Consider the following 21,763-nt stretch of genomic DNA (forward strand, 5'->3'; position numbering starts at 1 on the left):
ATTCGGATCCAAAAAAAAATACCCGTAAAGTGGCGTTTGGATTGTGTACATAATTGTATACATAATCGATGACACCAAAATCGGGTTGAAACGTTAGAATATTGTGTTTATTTTATTGTCTCACTGCTCTGCTCACATGGTCCGTGTGTGCGGCAGAGTGCTCTGCACACGTATGCACTGATGGCCTGTTGGTATGCATGAACAAACCTCCAGACCCCCATTATAAAATGAACCCCATCTTTTTCCGACTGTTTTTTAGGGGGGAAATAATATTGGGGTCAAAGCTGCAAGTCAATGCCACAATACTTGGTGTATAGTGTATCATTTTCAGAGTTTTTTGTTGTTGTTGTTGTTGTTGTTGTTGTTGTCGTATGTGTGACAAATACCAAAAATAGTCATCCAATTTTCAGTGCTAGTCACCTGTTCCCTCTCCTATATTTATGTTAAGTGTGAAAGCAATTCAGCAACAAAGATTAAAGATCTATTTTTTTAAAAATATGTTGCGAGACTAACACTACGTTCATTTATAAAATATCACGTGGGGAACTCAAATTGAGATGAATAACTTACAAACATCAGCAGTTCAAGGTGCCATTGGATGTAAAAAAAAAAAGGTAACTCATATAATATTAATATATTTGTGCGTATGTGCAAATTGAAAGGGTATATTTTAGAGTGGGGCGGCAAATTATACCATCAAAAAATGCTTTTTTTATGTGTTTTCAGGGTGAATTGGGTATGGGATACAGTAAAATATGGGATGAAAGTGAATGATTGACTTTCCAACATGAATCAAAATGCTTTGTGTTAACATCCTTGAATTGTATTGTAAATATGTAATTTATGAGAGCAGATGAAATTAAAGACCTGATTTGTTTTGCTTTTTCAACCTGTCCTGTCTGCCAAGTCATATTGTTACAGCTGACAACGGGCCGTTTAGTCCTACACTACAGCGTCATAATAATACTGATAACACTTCACCCCACCAAGCCCCGGGACGCAGCTGACCCCAGGAAGGAGACCCGCCTCCCGCCCTCGCCTACGTGAGTTGTGCTTATTTTTGCTCGCAGTTCCTATATGTGCTGTAAATTAACCATTGTGTGTTTTCTGGATGCATCGTGGCGTAACACAATTTACTGCTCTATAATAGCATGCATTCTTTAATAAACACAATATTTGCAAAAGAAATAAATGACATGCTAAGTATAACAATGAGTATTGGCTCACAGACCAATAAATTGACCGTGTGGCAGCTCTATAGTAAAAAAAAAAAAAAAAAGTCCTAAAACACACATATGGAGTATACATAAACATCATACATTTATACAACAAAGGCAAATAAACAACCACATATGATTAATAATGCTACAATAAACCCATAAGCGGACATGATGGTAACATACTGTATGTGTCACAGATCCACAGTTGATGACCACTGACTATTTACAAAGTGAGTCAGCACTTTTACATTTGCTAACAAGGTCATGCAGGGGTGAGCAAACTGCGGCCCGGGGGCCACATCAGGCTAACCGTGCGTCTTAATATGGCTTACTAGGCATTTCCAAATTCCTTTTTTTTAAAATGGAAAGAATGTTAACACGAAAAAGTGTAGCCATGTAGGCAACATGACATTCCGTGCTATTGTGGCCGGCTTGAGTCAGACACAACACGTCAACACACACCACGCGTCAAAGTCACCGACCGACTGTAGCATGTGGGCATACAAGCAGATAGCTATAGCGATACCCATTCCAAGAAAACACCCATAAATTCCTGCCACAAGGCATGCCGGGTAGCTTGTCATTTTTCTCCCAACATTTTGCCCAGTTTGTCGCATTTTTGCTAGATTGCTAAATATTTCGATGAGGAGAGAAGTCTGAGAAGTAAACAAGGAGTTAAGATTCTTTTTATGCAGCGTTTTATTGTTCATAGTTCATATTGTTATTGCGGCTGGACTACCCAGCATGCATTGCAGGCATTTGGAAATAACACTTTTCGGTTACATGCTGTGTTTAGCGCTTAGTTGTTAATGTATGTGATGTGTTGACTTGCTGTGTTCAGCTTGATGCCAGCCCGCATATAGACTGGTCCGCCCCCAAATATTTGAACCCAATGTGAATGTACTTTCTAACCAGGATGAAGAATGTTTGAATATGAAAATGAAAATGTCCATGAAAGACTTACATTTTGAGTGGTCACTGTAACCGTGGCCTCATTAGTATTGGCTTTCAGCATATTGAGATATACGTACTCTTGGATATTACATTGATTTGCTCTGTCAGAAATAACACGCAACTAAGATGTTTCATTGAGATAGCATGTTTTCACCTACATTTGATTGTTTTTAGCATCTTTACCGTAGAAAATGCGTCCAAGTGAGGTGATGTGATGGATCAGCCCCGGTCGGGGGTGATGAGGGCACTCGGAGTAGATGAAGCAGATCGAATGAAAGGCTGCACACAAGATGACACAGGAATAAAGCCAAAATATTACAGAAAGGGTTTAAAGAAAAATTAACATATTTGAAAAACTAAAAAAAACAACAAAATGAAAAAAGACCCAAGTTGATACTAATAATACGCCTTTTCACTTGCAGTATATCACAAGGGTGAATTTTTCTTGAAATATATATTACTTCTCAGCATATCTACACATGTTGCTTCATAAAATATCAAAGCGGCCCTTCCATCATTGGACACCAACACATGATAGTAACACACAATAATAAGATTGTAATATAATAATAGTATGTAAGCCTAAAAGATGTCTTACAGTATACAAGCCAAAGGTGCGTTTGTGTCTGTAGAGAAGGATGCAGAGAGTAGAACAAACTGCAGTCTGGGCCAGGGTGAACACTAACAGCGAGGATTTCAGTCCTCTGGCCAGTGTCTGTAAAAAAAAAAAAAAAAAAAAAAAAAAGACATTCTGTATTTGAAGGCACAACACGCATCGACTTGAAAATATATAATGTACAGTATAAAGGCCATGAAGCTTGCTGTGGGACGTTTCGGTTGTCATGCTAAACACCATGTGATGCAGCTCCTTGGTAAAATATTATTCATTCATGTTCTAGCCAATCACAGGGCACATATAGACAAACAACCATTCACACTCACATTCATACCTATGGACAATTTGGAGTCGCATGTTTGTTTGTTTTTTACTTCTAAGGGCCAGTGGTGTCATTAGGCCTATTTTAAAATGTTCTTAAGCCCCCCTAAATAATTTGATATTTTTTATTTATTTTTTTTTCAGATTGTATATAATAGGGCAAAAACAGGCTAATAAGCAGGCTAATACTAGCCTACTACTACTAGTAGTAGTACTAATAATCATTCTACACGCTTACCACTCGACTGTCGTGCAGCCCTGGTAAAATATTATTAGAAACTAAAATATAAATTAGTGTGATGCACAAATTGCAATTTTTGTGCATTCCTATCAGAAGTAAAAATACACAACGCAGAATGTTTACCATATTGACACAAAGATATAAGAAAAAAAGTACCCAGTTCACTTCAGCACAAATATGAAGACTACAATTCCGGTAAATAGCATGAAATAGCAGAAATGAGAAATATGTAAGACAAAATGCATGGGAGCAACTTTCTCTTGGCATTTGCGATCATGGACAAATAAATTGATACACACCGTGGCATAGAATTGTTCGGAACAGGTTCCGTGCTGGTTCTTGACACAGGATGCCTCAGGGTGTTTGTCCATGTCCACAGAGTAGATGATCACAGCCACAACCGACAGAACCATGGACACGATGTTCACCATAAAAGACACCTGGTACTGAAAGACTTGACTTACAGTTCGGTTCATTAAGGTATGACGTCTGATTTACACTATAACACTATAACTTGACTTACATCACGGTCTCAGTATAGAACACGTTTGTATCCAGGGGACATGTATCTGTACCTGTAATAGTTTTATTCTACTCAAATCAACGGATGTGTGTGACTTACAGTCCTCACAGTGCAGCGTTTGTCCAAGATGACGGCAACCACTCCAGCAATGACAAACTGGCCATGCAAACAAAGAAACAAAGAAACAGAGGCAAGAAGGTTGTCAGCGCAGAATTAATTTACAGTGGAACCTCGGTTTTACTATGCCTTACTATGTTCGTGCCATTCATTTTTTGACAAAAATTATCGCCAACAATGTTTTGGTTTGTGTACACTACCTTGGTTATCATACAGCCACAAGGTGCACCTAAAGTATCCTGCACAATCAAGTGCCCAAACAAAACAAAGACCGGCTAGTGGTTTATTTACATTTGGGCCACTATAGACAGATACCGGATAGGCAATGCTAGGGTGGGTGGTTTATTTGCTATTATTATTCGTACGCACACACAACGATGAACCACTAACCACTGTGTGACCTGCGACGATGAAGCGTTCAAGCGCACTGCTTATTTCCGAGTGTCAGATGAATAATCTTTCAGACACTCTGCTTTCGTTTTCATTGAGTATGGCTGCAAAAACGTTGCAAGTGGTGATGCAAGTGCAAGAAGCCGTAGCTGACTGTTGACTTGTCGCGCATGCTCTGTAGCTTAGCATGACTGAAGATGAGAATGGGTGTAAATAGCAGCAGCGGGCTAGCTGGTCACCAGGAAAGATTCTTAATACATCAGCAAAACATTACAGCGATGTAATCATATTTATTATGACAGGAACAACATTTTCTGTCTTCAACACATGAACTGGACTTGCATTATTTCTTACGGGTAAAAAATTCTTCAGTTTATGTTTGACGCTTTGGAATGGATTCATGACAAAAACCCAGGTTCCTCTGTACGGACAGAGTACGGACAGTTTCTACATGTCATTTCATGTTGGCACAAGGTGCATATCTTAGCTGAAATCTAGGGGTATACTGACAAAAAAAGGTCCACACCGAAAGTATTAAAAGCAACATTTCCATGGATGAGGAAGACTAACAAGTAACCTAGAGATAAGAAACTAATTGGATGGTAACTTAATGTTTTTAGTGTATTTTATCACTGATTTAATACATGGGTTCAGTCTAATTTGAGCCATATTACTTGGAAGAAAATGTTCAGTTTGTAAATGAATTAGCGTGTTCATAATATAATATTGAGAAATTGAAAAGAAGGTACTTTAAATGTAAAATAAGCACTTTTGACATGATTTAGAATATTCAATCCGTCATATGTTTCCACTTTTTGTTGAACTGGATGTAAACACTCACCATCAGGCCACTCCACCATGGTACCCCCAGGAAGACCACCTCAGTCACCTCAGTGAAGTGCAGAGGAATCGAGTAGGACATGATCATCAGTCCCAGCATAATCTGACTCACCTGAAATCATACACAATCTTATACAATCATTCAACGCATGCACCCACATTAGAAATAGCTCACGGTGTTTGTAAATAAATCATCATATTCTCGTGTTAAAACAATGCCAAGATTTTAGATAATAAGGTTTGCGCATTTGAAAGAATTTTGGGATGCCTCTGAACGCTCGGTTTCTAAAACCTGCTCACTGTGACATCACAGCGAGCTCCATCCAGCTGGTGTCTTCCTTATACGGGCACGCCCTGGTACAAGCAGAGTGGGACCAATCACAGTGAAGTGGGCGTGCCTGAAGGCAGGCCGTGACCGAATAAATTAAAATGGACTGTTTTGGAAATACAGCTGAAATTGGTGCAGATTCTGGAAGACCTTGAAAGCTTTCTGTGCTGGTTATTGTGTGCGGCTGCTCTACAGGACTACACAACTCAATACAAAGGGCCCAAAATGAGTGAAAGTTTTGCTTCAAATCTTTTCACAAAAAGATGTTTTTCTTCCTTTTCTAGTCGGGAACTGATATTTTCCTGAAACTTACTTCTGTTCTACTGCCGATTACTAAAGAACGGGAATAGGGTACAAACAAACTCTTCTTTTCTGATGAAAGACAGGAGTCTAATCTTTCTTTTGGTAGGTTCCATATTTCTATAGCCATAAAACAATATTCTGTGGATGCTATTGAAGGGCTCGTCGTTTAAAAAATGTCTGGGGTTGAATGACTTCAAAAGAGGCACAATTGCATTTCTATTGTGACTACGCATGCCAGGCTTTAGACTACCTCTTCCAAGCCTGACTAAATAGGGGAAGTGTGCCTGGGCACGGACCTGTGCTCTCACACTAGCCAAACATAGCATACTTTACAGTAGGTACAGTATGAAGTATGGCACAATTAGTCGAGTGTGAGTACAACCCAAGTGCGAGTGCACCCTTTAAATGCACTCGCACTTGGATTATAAGTCTATAATCATTTATAATCATTTGACATTATTTTGAATGATAATAATATTGGAGTGAGCCCCACCCCAAGACATTTGGGCTGTCCTTTCTGGTTAGCACCACACACATCTTGCTGTCTGTCAGTCAGCTTGGCTGAATTCTCATCCTCCAGAACTTGTACTGCCAGGTCCCTTGTGACAGAAACCGCCATCACCTGCAGAAGAAGAAAGGCCGGCCTATTTTTTACCACACAGAAAACAACACAAGTGTGTACAAGCATCTTAAAAAGGAGTACTACAGTTTACATCTGTGGGTGTCAAAGTGTGAGGGCAGCATCTTGAGTTCTTCAAAACCTGCTAAGCTAACGACCGTGTTTTATGTTTTATTTATACAGAAGGCATGCAGTCTGTACCTCGACTCGCGCCCAACGACAGCTGGGATAGGCTGAAAACGGATGGATGGATGGATGGATGGATGGATGGGAGCCATGTTTATTCGTATAACACATGATATAAATCTTTTCATACTAAGTTTCAAGTTACAGGACTTGAAGTTTGTGTGTGGTACAGTATACTGCAAACACTGCAAAAAGGGGGTGTCCCTAACATATAATATACTGCAGGCGTACATATAATATACTGTACATACACTAGCAACTACAAAACAACTAAATACTTAAATAAATAATAAATACAATAATAAAAACAAATAAATATACAGTAATTACAATTAAATAATAAAAAATAAATGTTTGGTAAAAATACATTATTTTAAAGTATTTATTATTTAGTCCATATACATATATATATATATATATATATATATATATAATATACTTACATCATATACAACACATTTTTGGATACACACATTTGGATACACACAAATTTACTATTTACTTGTTTATTTAGGAAGTTGAATATATGTATATTCATATATATGTATATATATGGCCAAAATAATAATTTTAAATAAGTTATCATTTTTACCAAACATTATAATTTCAATGAATATACATATATTCAACTTCCTAAATAAACAAGTAAATAGTAAATTCCAATGTGTTGGATATGCTGTAAGTATAACAAGTATATTAAATATTGCAGAAATGAGCAAAACAATCAGCCAACAGAATCAATTGTTAAATACGCCATGGACGAATACATGTACATAATACTCTTGCACCATATAGTACTTGTATAACAAAAAACGTAAGATTTAAGAATGAATTTCCAAAAGTCCTACCGATGTTTTGAGAGAAGTTTATCCCGAAGGCGGACGAAGGACAAGAGGGAAAGTTGTTGTTTTGTCAAAAGCATTCCATGAAACTCCTCCTCCGCTTCCCCTTTTCACTTGTTTTTTCAATGTTGCTTAATGTTCCTGCCGTCGCTTTTGTGTTCGATTCCACCCAGCAGGATTGTTGCAGCGGCTAACGGTCGTCAAGTGGTCGCGTGCTCGTCGAGGTACGTCAAAACACTTTTAACGGCAATGCTTGTACGTTTGAACGTCACTTTATTGCTGTGTCGCAGTACACGTTTATTATCGTACAGCCTGCTTGTAGACACTGAAATATGTAAACCAGTGGTGCCCAAAGTGCGGTCCGGGGGCCATTTTTGGAAAATGGTTGGTGTTATAAAGGGCCGGTGGCCTATCCATCGCCACATACAGTGGAAGCTAGCATTGTTCCCGTTGCCGTGTTTTCCAGTTCGTGTGAAAAAATGTTAGCTAAAATTTAAAATCTTTTTCTAGCTAGCATTATGCCGCGCGTCTTGTTGTGTTGTTAATACACTGAAGGAGTCAAACTTAATTTTCTTAATGTCATTTTTTGAATGACGTATCATCCTTGCTAGCATATTTAGCTTGCTAACAAAATGGCAAACGGAACCAGAAGTCAGTTATGTTGCCTCTAAAACTATATATATATATATATATATATATATGTTTTTATAGTTTTACAGAGTGGTTAGCACACAGACCTCACAGCTAAGAGACCAGGGTTCAATTCCACCCTCCATCGCCATCTCTGTGTGGAGTTTGCATGTTCATGTTGCATGTTTACTCCGGTTTCCTCCCCCATTCCAAAAACATGCTAGGTTAATTGGCGACTCCAAATTGTCCATAGGTATGAATGTGAGTGTGAATGGTTGTTTGTCTATACATATGTGCCCTGGGATTGGCTGGCCACCAGTCCAGGCCCCGCTCTCTCGCCCAAAGACAGCTGGGATAGGCTCCAGCACCCCCGCCTCTTGCACAAAGACAGCTGGGATAGGCTCCAGCACCCTCGTCTCTCGCCCAAAGACAGCTGGGATAGGCTCCAGCACCCCCGCCTCTTGCCCAAAGACAGCTGGGATAGGCTCCAGCACCCCCGCCTCTTGCCCAAAGACAGCTGGGATAGGCTCCAGCACCCCCGCCTCTTGCCCAAAGACAGCTGGGATAGGCTCCAGCACCCTCGCCTCTCGCCCAAAGACAACTTAACTCCGAACCCCCTACGTCACCTTGTGTCCACCCCACTACTCGGCTCCCCTAGAACCGGAACACATTTACAGAGCCTTGGTTATGGTTATTTGTTGTTATTATACATACTATATGGGGTAACACAAGTTTAAAGGTGACTATAGGGGTGTTTTTTCATGTCTAGAGGGCTCTAATAATGATAAAAACTGCATTTGGAAGGTTGTCACTATGACAATATTAAATTGTTAAATTAGGAATCCTACATGGCTGAAATGGGATCGCTCTTTGGATGTGTAATCACTTCTTAATGAATATTGTTGAACAGTCAGGCCCTGAGGAAAAAGACCTCATCGTCATGTGATCTCCTGTGCTTGTCACTGCCACGTAAACGCAGGCTTTTGCTTGGTTTTGTGTAGCCTTCACACCTGAGCTGAAGTGAACACTAAAGATTATTCAAGTGTTCTTTATGTGCGTGTTTGGTGCGCAGGATAAAGGATAAATCAAGATAAGGATAAATCAGGATAAGGATAAATCAAGACAAGGATAAATCAGGATAAGGATAAATCAGGATAAGGATAAATGCATCCACACAAAACAAAGTGGAAAGGGAGTTGGTGTGTTTATGAAAGCCACATCTCAGGGAAAAAAGGAATGCTGATGAGAAGCAGATGTGGCGAGGGGAGGAGGAAAGGGACCGACCATGTGGGTACAAGAATGTTGACCGCTACATGACTTTTCGGAGACCGCATATTAGCGTTTCATTTTCGGATGCTAATAATGAAAGCATAACATCTATTTACATTCTTTTTTTTTTACTGGGAATAACCCGACTTTATATAAGAAGTTTAAATGATGTAGCACAATGTGTCACTCCGCCTTTATCCTGTAACCAAACAATGCAAATAATGTACTTTTGTTTTTATTGTTTTTGTTTTTTTTTATTGTTTTATTGTTCCGAAGTGGCTCAACACACCCAGGCTTTGTGCTTACTAAGCAGCTCAAGAAAACCTAAACAGTCCCTAGTGGTCCCTGGCTTTGTGCTCAGTGTTCTTCCAAATAAAAGTGTGCGTTTGACGTCACATTATTTCTATTATATGTTATTATATGCCTCCCTCTGCCGGACACAGGAAGCTGAATGAATGATTGCATCACCACTTGCAGCCATGGCCGATGAGCTGCTTTGCTGAGAAGCAATGCATGATGGGAAGAAGTTACTTGTATTGTATTATTGTACTTGCCTTGTATATTTCTGAGCGACCTTGTGTTAAGTTGCTGTGTGATGATTTTAGCGTTCTTTCTAAGATGACACCGTGACTCAGATTGACCTCCTGCGATTTCCAAAGAGTTGACAAGTGAAGGTATTTGCTCGTATTTTGGCTAGCTAACAATAACGTTAAAATCAAGCACATAGCGTATAAAGATGTTTTTTAGTATGCGATGCAGTGTATAGCTTAAACACACACACACGAGAGAGAACTAGAGTGATGACCAAGGCAGGAGATATCTGCTATGTATGATATGACTTGTTTACAGCACAATAAATCGCAGAACGTTCCAGACGTACGAAAGAAAGGGTGCTTTTTTTGCAGCTGCGCTGCACTAAGACCCTCCTTACTGTTGGCATACAGGGAATGCAACTAAGCCTGGATGTCTGTATTACGTAGATATTGTTTGTATCAGGAATAAATACTCTGGTTTTCATATACCGGTTCGGTTATGTAGTCTGCCCATGTCCTCAATTCGACACCCGCAAGGAGATCGCCTGGAAGTAAGGGAGGTCGAGATTTCCTTCACAAGGTTGTTGAAAGAGCTAACAAGTAGTAGCACTTCAGAAGTAAAGGAGGGTCCCACTTTACAATAAGGTACACAGTAGTTACTGAGGAGCTAATGAGGAACTAATGACTGAGGCACATCCATTTAGAGTAGTTACTGAAGAACTAAAGTACACATTTAGAGTGGTTACTGAAGAAGAAATGAACAACTCACGAGTAGAGGTTAGTGTTTGGTAGGTTTGTTTCTCATGAACTACTGTCATTTTGTGTACCTTATGATAAAGTGTCATCGTCACAAGATTCCAAGTTTAAGAAAAAAGTAGTGGCTTATACACCGGAAATTACGGTAATTGGAATAATTTTGTGCTGCTCCACGTTGCTGTTGACAAACTTGAATTTGTATGCAAAAAGGCTAACAAAAGAGCTTTGATGTGTTTCTTTCAATGTAGAAAAAAGGCAATGGAAGGGGTGACATCAGCAAATGGCGCCAGATTGTTGCGTGTCGCTCGCTGGTTTGACGCAGAAGCAGCTGCCGTGAGTAAACGAAGATATTATCGCTTGTTTGCGGCATTTGATTAAGATTAAGCTTCCTTTCTTCTCTCTTTAGGTGGTGTCCATCCTTTTGGGCGTGTTCCAGGTGCTACTGTCTGTCCCACTCTCCATGAGTCACCAAAGTCTCCCAAAGTTATTCATACTTCCGCTTGTATCTGGAATTCTTGTAAGTATTATCCTCAGATTGTCACTGTTTCACCTGACACCACAGGATATTGTAGTATCCTTTATGAACAATTGGCCAGAAAAACACAGGTCTGAGTTTGTAGTATCTGTGGAACATTTAAGACCAATTTCAGTCATTTACGACCAAATATCATTAATATAATAACAGCAGATACATAATTTGGCTGAAAAACTATGAATTTCATTGTTGTTGTTGTTCTTCTCTAGATTGTGGCAGGTGGATCATTTGTCATGGCGAATGAGAGAAATCCTAGCAGACTATTGGTAAGGTAGAAAGAGCATCAGATAACAAGCAATCCATCTCAAAAGTGTCAAAATAAATTCATGTAAAAAGATTAAAGAGAAAGTTGTTGATGATTTATTTTGTGTTTTAAACATGTAAGGTGAATGACTGACGTTATCCTTTTTTACTTGACTGGAATTAAAATTGGTAAATTGGTAATATAAATTGGTGGAGTTACCTAGGCTAATCATACATAAATATAGAGGTAATAATTACCATTATTATTATTATTAATTATTATTAATTATTAATTTACAAAAAATAGTAATAATGGACAGCAGGACATCATTGCTTCAAAAATTGAATTTGCAACAATTGGTTGTTGATGATAAAACAAAGAAAGGTGGTGATTCAAAATACTCATTTAAAAACATACATCAAAATACAACAACCATTACAATACAATACAATAAAATACAATGCAAACAAACAAGCCAGATTAGGCACAGGAAGTGAAGACTAGGGCTGGACCTGGTCATCGGTTTGAGCACAGACCTAAAACCTTGCTTTTTAATGCACAAGACTAGACACACACAAACTAAAAAAACGTCTAAAAAAACGTCTAAAAACCTCAGGTAGGGCTTAACAAGAAGAAACTGATGTTTGGGTTGGTCACCTGTCCAGACACGGTCTCAAGTTCTTGTTTTTTAATGCACAAGATTAGACACATGCAATCCAGGAAATGATATGTAAATGTTACAAAAAAGTGGGCTAATAAATTGACAATAAAAGCACAAATACTGCAGATTTCAGAAAACAACAGATGGAATGATACAGCACTCTACAAAAATTGTTAACTATAATGATGAAAATGGTAATATTAATGATTAGTATAATGATGGTAATAATGATAAAGATTATAACAATAATGATAATAACAATAATAATATTACAATGATAATAATAACAGGGGAAAACAAGACAGTGGCATAAACATGATTATATCTTGCAAAAAGGGGTAGGCATTTATAAGCTTGTGATCAGATAGTTGAATACAAATGTAAATAATGGAAAGTTATATTTTGATTGATGTAAGAAATGCACTGTAATGTTTCATATATTTGCCCCAAATTAAAAAAAAAAAAAAAAGTAACCTCAGTCTTTCCCTGACTGCAGCTTGGAGGTTCCGCCTGCAGTAATGTAGTCGGCTTGCTGAGTGCGCTGCTTGCCTTCGGCCTCTACTGCTTCAGCCTCAGCACCCAAGTCAACAACGAACCCTGTGTGATATCATCCATGGATCCATATTGGCCCAGAATCTGCCCTGCAGAAATTCTACTTGTAAGTCTCTTACAATCAGGCTTTTCTTTCATTTTCTAAATAAAACTAATGTTTTTTTAGATCTCATTCTAGTTTTTAGGGTAATGCAGACAACAGTAAACGATGAGCATGTCAATCACAGGGCACATATAGACAAACAACCATTCACACTCACATTCATACCTATGGACAATTTGGAGATGCTAATTAACCTAGCATGTTTTGGGAATGTGGGAGGAAACCGGAGTACCCGGAGAAAACCCACGCATGCACGGGGAGAACATGCAAACTCCACACATTGGTGGAATTGAACTCCGGTCTCATAGCTGTGAGGCCTGCGCGCTAACCGCTCGGCCGCCGTGCAGCCTTCACATTAAGTGATTAATCAGGATAATATATTTGAATCGAATGCCAGAACTATTAATAACATCCGCATGTAGGAAGCCATGTTTTGCAGACACTACTCAAAATGTAGTTGTGTCATTTGTGAAATTGTGTCTATTTCAGGCATATTGCTGGAGTCTGACACTGATGCTGCTGCTCTATGATTGTGCTGCCATGGTCCTACACAGCGTCTTCTCAGTCTATTCCCTCAAAGCCCTCAAAAGTGACTGATACAGGATGTGGATACTCAGCGATAACCGCTTCCACGCTGCTTGCAAAAAATTGACTTTTGTTTGTTTTCTGACGCTCGCGAAGCCAAAGGCTGCACTGCGTTTGTGTACCGAGTAGATATGTGGCGCAATGAACACTTTATGTCGTGTGGGAAATGTGAAATGTGTACTCCTCTGTGTCATACTGAATGTTGCATAGTGAGAAATCTGATTATGAATACATGTATCGTTACACCCTTGCCAGATACTCACTTCTCTCGTTTTGTTGTGTTGAAAGCAAGTATTATATTTGTTATACCAAATAGACATGGATAGACAATGGATACATGGATGGAGTGTATCCACATTTGGACTGGGCAATAGTTGCTCCAAATCTGTCATAGAACATTGCTTTACAGATACAGACTCTTCAGAAAATCCCAACACCTATTAGGAGATTCTGAAAAATAACATGAACAATCGATATCAGCCACGCAACAATGCATCTTTCCCTTTTCCACAGAATCTAGCAAAGGTGACAGCAACTGCTTATTTTTGCAGCATGTATTCAGGTTTCTGTGCTTTGTTTCTTTGTTTTTGTTTGCTCCATATCCCTCACAAGATGAAGAAAGTATATACTGTATATGTATCTGTAATATGTTACATTAAGCTTGTTGTTCTATTACTTCAGAAGTAGTGCTTACATCCAGTGGGGAAAACAAGTAATGGAAGTTCAAGTTCAGTATTTGATGCCAAAACGAAACATGACTGTGTTCTTGTACACATTTAAGGAGGAATTTCAGTCCGTGACTTACAAAAGGTTTTGAAGCTAGCCTCCCTTCACTGACTTTCTATTGGATTGGGGTCTGGACACTGACGAAGACACTGTTAGATCTTAATGGGAGTACAATGCTGCTCTTTGTTGTATGTTTTGGGTCATTGTCATGCTCGAAGACACACCCACGGACCATCTTCATGTTTTCATCCATGATTCCACAGTCATCAGCCCCTCAATGCGGCAAAGTACACTTGTACCTTTCGCAAAGAAACAGCCCCAAAGCACAGTGTTTTCAACCATAAAAATGAAGGACTATTCATTTCTTTGTAAGAGTGAAGTTACAAAATCAACAAGGGATTAAATAATTTCCAGACTACAGACTTGACCAGGTTCTCAAAATATTTCAATTAAAAATCATTTAACTTCTGTTTTCATCATTTTAACACATAGCATTCAGAGATACTATAATATTCAAATTAATATGTATTATTAACATGAATGAAAGAAGCAGGGCCATTTTAACAAATAATGTTTAATAATTTCTTCTTAGTTTCCTGTGAGGTATTCCTGTAAATCATTTCTATAGTTTCATTAATAAAGCTTTTAACTTAGTTTTTAAATGCATCGAAATATTACTCATTACTTCCATCATTTTTGCTATGCCATTTAATGTAAATTTCACATGTACCGCTCCAAAATGGCGCAGTAAGTGACGCGTGACGTTTACGTACACGTATGTGACGTCTTTACTTACGGAACATGCACCGGACCGTACCATTATCCTTTAGATAAATTAATTACAAGAAAGGTAAGCAAACCTAAACAGTAACCCTACCTCAGTATGTAGAGACAAAACGACGAAAAATATGTTATTATTATGACGTGTTGGTCGTCGTTACTTCCTACTTGTATTTGAAGCAGTTTTCGAATATACCCTATCTCCAGGGAACATAGATTAATCTTAATATGGCGGCGGTGGGGAGTCAAACTTTCCTTTCTGATCAAATGGCACTTGACTTAATCTTTCGACTTAAGACACCTGTTAGTTAAATCAGCAGTATCCGAACACTCTGAGGTTTACTTTGGTCGTCGAGATTTGGTCAAACTGTTATTCTGGGTTGCGTTTTGATGACCAAACCCGGAGCTTCCCTCGAAGTTGATGGTCGCTGACATTGCTGTTATTCCAACCGCTGGTGTCATTTTATTGGCATAACCGACAGGAAAGCCGTTGCTTTAGTCAGGTTAGAAAATCGTAGATTTTTCCACTGTGGACGCTTCTTTTAGCTTTGCTAAGATCGCAGATTGTTCCACTGGACGTTATCGTTACCTTTCCTGCCAGGACAATTACAAAGGTGGTGTTGGATGTCACTCTCGGCTAATATAAGGCTGAATTTGGTTTGCTAGCACTGTGTAAGTACCAACTTATTCTACATATAACTGAATTTCCTGACAACTAACAAGCTCGCGATTAATTGTGTGTATTTAAAGCATTTTCTATTGGATTTTGACGGCTCTAAGCAGCCGTTTCTATACATTGTTTGTGAATCACACTTCCTGGTTCCTATATGATTGACAGTGATCCTGGCAAATCAAATGGAGAAGCTTCCAGACTTGAGCAAATCAGAGCTTCAGGAACTTCTGGATAACCCGGAAAGGGTGGAATCTATGGCTCAGGAGTCTGACGAGGTGACAGAGGCTTTATTAAGCAGTATAATCACACATATGTCAAGTATTGTGTTTTAATAGCGCATGGTAACATTAATTTTATTTGAACACAAAAACAATAGCAGTAAAGTTGTTATATATATTTGAACAAGATTGTGCTGTCTGGTGGAAGATTATTGTGCTTATAAAGTATTATTGTTACAGTATTGTTTTGGGTCATTCAGGGTGTCTTGGTATTCACAACCAATTTCTAAGGAAGTTGCAAGTTCACGCATCATGGCTTCATTCTACTCACGGTTTCTCAAAATGTATTAATTAATAAATCATCGTTGCATCCTGGTAGATTATTTCTTGTCAGTTTTTTTATGCATTTTAAACAAATTTATTTGCCTTCAATGTATTTCTGACCTAAATTAATCAGAAAAGAATTAAAAGACATGTTATGTTTCCGCTCCAGTTTTTCAGAAGCTCAGTTTGCGAGCACAAAACCTTATGTTTGTGATAGGCCAAAAATGTATGTAATGTTGTCATCGTCAAACAAAGTTAATTCTGTCATCAAAGTGGCCCAATGTTAAAATGACTTTCAGAGGAATGACGTCTTTCTTGTCAAATGATCAACGCAAACCATAACATTGAAAATGCCTTCTTTGTTGTAATCTTCCATCCCAAAGATCCAAAACATCCAGCTGGAGAGAGAGATGGCCTTGGCGTCCAATCGCAGCCTTGCTGAGCAAAACCTGGACATGAAGCCGTGCTTGGAGGCTCAAAGACAGGTTCTCGTAGAGAGATACACACAGCTGGAGGCCATCAGAGAACGCTACAGGGAGCACACCTCCATAAGAGGTAAGCATGAGTAAAAGATAGCGTGATGGGGAGACTTACCACTGACTCGTGCAGTTGTGTGATCTTGACAAGTTTGCATTGTCACCAAGTATTGAATGGTTAATCAGCATGGCTGTTAACATAACCAATTTCATTATTGTTGTACATTTTCAAAATACCCATTGATTTTTAATTTGGGCAAACAACACTACTTTGTATTTTATCCAAATTTATGATGGAGACATAAACACGTATACATTTTGAAAGTGTTCCTTATTTCTTCTTTTTTTCTATTTCAGATGGCATGGTTGGTAAGGTGTCTCCAGAAGCCCTGTTCTCCAGCCTACAGACAGAGGGCAGCAAAGCAGAATCGGAATCAGAGGTCAGTATTAAAACTATTCCAAATTGTTCAGAACAGTCCTAATCAGTACATCAGCGTTTCCTTGCATCTTAAACAACAGTTTTAGCTTTTCACTGATCTGGCTGCTACATTGTGTCTTTGGGAACAGTCGGGTCTTTGGTGAAGGTTCATTTGTCATTTCTATGCATGTAAAACTATAGAAACGTGTTTTGTGGTAACGTTTGTGAGATGGCTGACGTAGCTGACTTACGGCTCCTGTTACCATTTTGGTAGCACGCTAAGGACTAACAAGACCTTTTTTATAAATAAAAATTTGTGAAGAACACAGTTGGACTCAGGCAATCTATTAATAACACAATGAGACATGATTCTACTGTACTCCACATCATTCATCGCTTCTTGGTTTGATAGTCAAGGTGGCCGTCCTATTCTGTTTCTGTATTGTTTCATCTCTCCAAGGTGGCAGTTAAGTTTGATTTAATAAGCATCTGGTGCTAGGTGTTAGGTCCAGCTGTGGTTTGTTGAATTTCTGGTATCAAGCCTGGCATCACTGTGCTGTGTGCAGGTTTTAGCCGATGCATTCCTGGAGGGCTCGCTGCCGTTGGACTCGTTCCTCGACCGGTTCCTTGTTCTACGTTGCTTAGCGCACAAAAGACGAGTGCGGATAGAGAAGTTTCAGGAGATCTTGCGACAGAAAAGAGAGGGTAATCCCGCAGTTATGACACCATCAACAGGTACCAGCCAACCTGTCAATCAGTGGAACCAACAGACCCCAACAACAACAAACCAGCAGCAGGCAAACTCCAAATGCCAGGCCTCCAACTACCGTAATATCTCCCAGCCCGTTCCTTCATCTGCAGGTGGCTCGTGTGGTCTCCCCTATAATCAATATCCTGTTTCTCCTTCCAACGCTCCCCCGCCAGTGCCGCTATTGGCAGCGGGCTCTGACCCCGTCGTTGCCCCATCACAGGTCCCTTCATATCCAGGCTCTGGCCCTCATTTCTCCCCAGCAGGGTGCTACACTGGCCCTGGGTCGGCATTCAAACCTCTGCCTTCGGTCCACTGCCCTTACCCAACCCAGTCCTCTTTCCCCGTCCCAAACCCAGGCTCAGCTTTTGGCCAATATGCACCAAACCAGAGCAATACAGCACTATACCCAGCCTCATACAACTATGGTGGTTACAGCTATCCATCCAATTCGCAATCACCCACTGGGAGTCCCATTTACAGACCAGGATATGGAGTGACACAGCCATATTCTTGAAAACATAAGTACCTACTTTTTAAAAAGCTTTCTGAATTCTTAATTTCACATACTTTACTTCTTCCCCGTCCTACCAAACTTCCTCCTCCTCGTCTGTCTGTCAAATCACAGTTTTCCCTCTTCCTCTCCTCTGATTTTTAGAGTCTATGCTATTCTGTATTTAAACATTTTTATGTTCATTTTCCTCCCCCTCTTGCACTCTTGAAGTATCTGTATGTGTGATATTACTGATATTCCGGAAAAGTGCTTTACAAAACACTACGGTACATCTTTGTCCAGATATTATTAAAATTCACTGAAGGTGAGGATGTCAACTTATCTTATCACCATGTGCAAGATTCCAAGTCATCTGATGCATTCCCAGTCGTACCTGTGAGTCAAATCCTACACGTTTCTTTTTTTCAAGGAGTAAAACTGATAAAGCACCACCATTTCTTTATTCTCAAAGAACGTGACCACAATAAATGTAATCTGGAAATTTGTAAACGGGCTTTCTTTTCAGCTGATGTTGGTTGTTGGGGCTACTTAACTTACATTTCTGTCTTTTCAAGTGTTAAGTCTGACAATACACACATTGAACTACTCAATATGTTTAGGCTCATCTCAGGCAGCTTTATTTACCGTAAATTTCTGCTGTATAAGCTGCACCCACTAAATTTAGAGGCGAAAAGAGATTTGTACATATAGTATGTAAGCCGCACCATCTAACCAGTATTTTAAGAAGGTAGACAGGCCTGCAAGACGATCACAGATAAAGGTAAGGCGTTCTATTTTGATCTAATTGTGTTTATACATGTGAAGACTGACAACAAAAAAAATCCTATTATGTGCAAATAGCAGACGTACAATAAAAATGGCATATATAATCTGTAATATGGTTAAGAATCTAACTATCATAGCAAACAATAGCAGCAAATGCAGTACAATTGAGGCTTTGGACAGAGTTCACCAATCTGGTGCAGGAACTTCTCCATGAAGACTAGAGGCCCGAGGAGGGCTTGGGAGGTGGACCAGGTGCACCAGGGATGCAGACAGCTCTGCGTTAATCGTGATTATTGCTATTAAACAGACAACGTTTTTGACTAAGCACATAATTTTTGATAATTTTACTTTATTTTTTTCTTCGCAATTATATTAATAGATCACATTGATAATGAATTGGCTTTACTTTTATGATATGAAAATTAAAATTTTATACTTATACAGTACAAGAAAAGAACAATTTCCGTTTCCGGTTGGATGTGACGTCAGCTCGGTTACGTGTAGAAATAATTGCATAAGGTTTCCTTGCTAGTATTCCGTTGATGAGTACGGTTTAATCGCGGACCAAGATGCCGTTTGTCGAATTAAACAGCAATTTACCAGCCAGCGCTCTCTCACAAGACTTTATCAGCAAATTTGCTTCTTTCACGGCCTCCGTTTTGGGGAAGACTGAAGACGTAAGTAAAGTTAGCTTACGTCTGGATGCCGATCCCTGGTTGCAGATGTTGAAGCGGGATATTCATTTACCTGCTAAAGCGACTCTTTTGTTAATTAAAATATATATTAAGTTTTTTATTACACGCGAAAAAGTTATACGCATGTCAGAATAAAGTACATTTATTACTTAAACATTACTTCATTCGTTTTTATAAGCAACTTGCTTCTATGGTGAAATGGAGAACTTGGCTCCGTAATTTAATTTCTAAAAAATGCTCGAGTGATTTTATAATTTTTTTTAAATTGTTAAATGTGCTTAATTCTTTTTTTTCAACATATAATGAATGATTTTAACATGATGAACACCGACAGTCACGTGTGCAACGTAGCTAAACGTATGGCAATCGATCATCCTAACTGTAACCTTTCACATCTTTCATAATAGTAAACAAAGGAATTTTTAAGTAATTCCTCTCCTCTTGGCCGAGATGCGTGGATTCGAGGGTCGGCACCCTGGATTCGAATGTAATTAATGATTAATCAACGGGGCAGCATAGCTTAGGTGAGCCTGAAGGTTGCTGGTTTGACCCTCCTGTGATCCATGTCAAAGCATCCTTGGCCAACATGGCAAAACCTCAGTTGGGCCTGATGCTCGTCATCAGTAGGCGAATGACTTCCCATCGGCCAAGAGACCAGAAGAGTTGTCTCCAAATAACTGATTATTGATGTTTATTGATGCTGGGAGTGCAGTACAAGGATGCGGAGGGCTCCAATGAGTAACTATACTTTATGTGTAGTGGCGTAAAAGCATTATACAGTGTGTCCAAAAAGTACAAAGAAATGCTTCAAACGTCTTTTCTTCTGTTCCTGTTTCCATCATTTACTTAGAATACAAGGAAGCTGTATGTTGTCGCTTATGAATTTAAAAGTTCATCAAGTTATTGTCACCCTTTGTATCATCTACCAACACTTGTCCTGTAGAGAATGAACGTAATGGTGAATCCGGGGCTGCTGCTGATGGTAGCAGGCTCCTGCGCTCCCTGCGTGATGCTGTCAATCTCTGCTATGGGCGTGACCGACACCGCTGACAAGAATAAGGAGCACAGCGCCAAGATCTTTGACTTCCTGACGAGAGAGCTTTCTCTGACTGAGGACAGGTGAGTGTTCATTGGTTCACACTGATAATGCTGATAATGTGTTGTTGAGGGAGTGAACGCAGTTCACTGTGGTTCACTGAGCACTCTAACTTTTCTTTGTAACCTTTGAAACCTCGCAGATAGCACATGTGAGCTCTCTGAAAACAAGCCCAAAACAGGGAACTTGAGAATTTCCAAGCGACTTTTCATAACCCAAAGTCACTTCTAATAAGCGGCTTCATTTATGCTGACAGATGTATTCATGATATTCATATATTTGTATCTTCTCACAAACTGGCCTCACCCTCCAAGAACATCAAAGTCATCATAGACATGTACAACAGAATAAGAAAATTTTAAAAATACTTTTTTTCCCAATATGGAGTGTATGTAGCTGCACAGTGGACGAGTGGTTAGCACACAGGCCTCACAGCTAGGAGACCTGAGTCCAATTCCACCCTGCACATCTCTGTGTGGAGTTTGTATGTTCTTCTCATGCACATGTGGGTTTTCTCCGGGTACTCCGGTTTCCTCCCACATTCCAAAAACATGCTAGGTTAATTGGCCACTCCAAATTGTCCATAGGTATGAATGTGAGTGTGAATGGTTGTTTGTCTATATGTGCCCTGGGGTTGGCTGGCGACCAAAATGCTCTTCCTTTTAGAATGTTTTAGTTTAAGTTCATTCAATTTCAAGTTGTGAAATTATTGATGATTTTGATCGTCTCGGAGGCTGAATGAGGTCACTCGTCAGATGTCATAAACAGAGTCTATGTATGTTCAATATTCACAGAGGTGATAAATACTTAATATTGTTGTTTTGCTTGACAGGATTGTTCTTCGGTTCCTCAGTTTGCAGCCTCACCAGGTTGGAAAGAACGGAACGGTCATGAGCTTCCTGTAAATAATTCCACACTGTAAATAAGTGACATAAACACAATAAAGTCCAAAATGTTAATGT

The 21,763-nt window shown here is 39.3% G+C and overlaps 4 protein-coding genes across 6 annotated transcripts; 3 read left to right on the plus strand and 1 right to left on the minus strand.

Annotated features, from left to right (window-relative positions):
- Positions 1-843: 843 nt before the first annotated feature.
- LOC131137054 (uncharacterized) lies at positions 844-14,747 on the plus strand. Of its 2 annotated transcripts, none has more exons than XM_078793137.1 (6): positions 844-1,043; positions 10,937-11,021; positions 11,095-11,205; positions 11,433-11,489; positions 12,625-12,786; positions 13,273-14,747. In XM_078793137.1, exons 1-6 carry the CDS (start codon positions 844-846, stop codon positions 13,378-13,380), a joined length of 723 nt encoding a protein of 240 aa, XP_078649263.1. In that variant the 3' UTR covers positions 13,381-14,747. The 2 variants fall into 2 exon arrangements, with proteins under 2 accessions (XP_078649263.1, XP_078649264.1); XM_078793138.1 differs by lacking the exon at positions 844-1,043 and adding an exon at positions 7,621-7,724 and having other exon boundaries at positions 13,273-14,746.
- tmem176 (transmembrane protein 176) lies at positions 1,372-7,668 on the minus strand. Its single transcript, XM_058084485.2, has 7 exons — positions 7,507-7,668; positions 6,347-6,475; positions 5,224-5,334; positions 3,975-4,031; positions 3,652-3,798; positions 2,773-2,889; positions 1,372-2,453 (listed from the first exon to the last, which is right to left on the minus strand). The coding sequence occupies exons 2-7, from the start codon at positions 6,470-6,472 to the stop codon at positions 2,394-2,396; spliced, it is 618 nt and encodes a 205-aa protein (XP_057940468.2). The 5' UTR covers positions 6,473-6,475; positions 7,507-7,668; the 3' UTR covers positions 1,372-2,393.
- Positions 14,748-15,021: 274 nt separating the features above from the next.
- On the plus strand, positions 15,022-18,734 carry vps37c (VPS37C subunit of ESCRT-I). Of its 2 annotated transcripts, XM_058084110.2 has the most exons (6): positions 15,022-15,546; positions 15,713-15,822; positions 16,473-16,644; positions 16,923-17,005; positions 17,550-17,811; positions 17,908-18,734. In XM_058084110.2, exons 2-6 carry the CDS (start codon positions 15,730-15,732, stop codon positions 18,246-18,248), a joined length of 951 nt encoding a protein of 316 aa, XP_057940093.2. In that variant the 5' UTR covers positions 15,022-15,546; positions 15,713-15,729; the 3' UTR covers positions 18,249-18,734. The 2 variants fall into 2 exon arrangements, with proteins under 2 accessions (XP_057940093.2, XP_057940011.2); XM_058084028.2 differs by having other exon boundaries at positions 15,039-15,546; positions 17,550-18,734.
- A 744-nt stretch (positions 18,735-19,478) lies between these two features.
- On the plus strand, positions 19,479-21,760 carry ddt (D-dopachrome tautomerase). The gene is made up of 3 exons (XM_058084736.2): positions 19,479-19,687; positions 20,649-20,824; positions 21,634-21,760. Exons 1-3 carry the CDS (start codon positions 19,580-19,582, stop codon positions 21,704-21,706), a joined length of 357 nt encoding a protein of 118 aa, XP_057940719.1. The 5' UTR covers positions 19,479-19,579; the 3' UTR covers positions 21,707-21,760.
- The last annotated feature ends 3 nt before the right edge of the window (positions 21,761-21,763 follow it).

Source organism: Doryrhamphus excisus, linkage group LG9 (assembly GCF_037039965.1).
Source record: "Doryrhamphus excisus strain RoL-2023G ecotype Guam linkage group LG9, RoL_Dexc_Guam_v1.1, whole genome shotgun sequence".
NCBI classification, from domain to species: Eukaryota; Metazoa; Chordata; class Actinopteri; order Syngnathiformes; family Syngnathidae; genus Doryrhamphus; species Doryrhamphus excisus.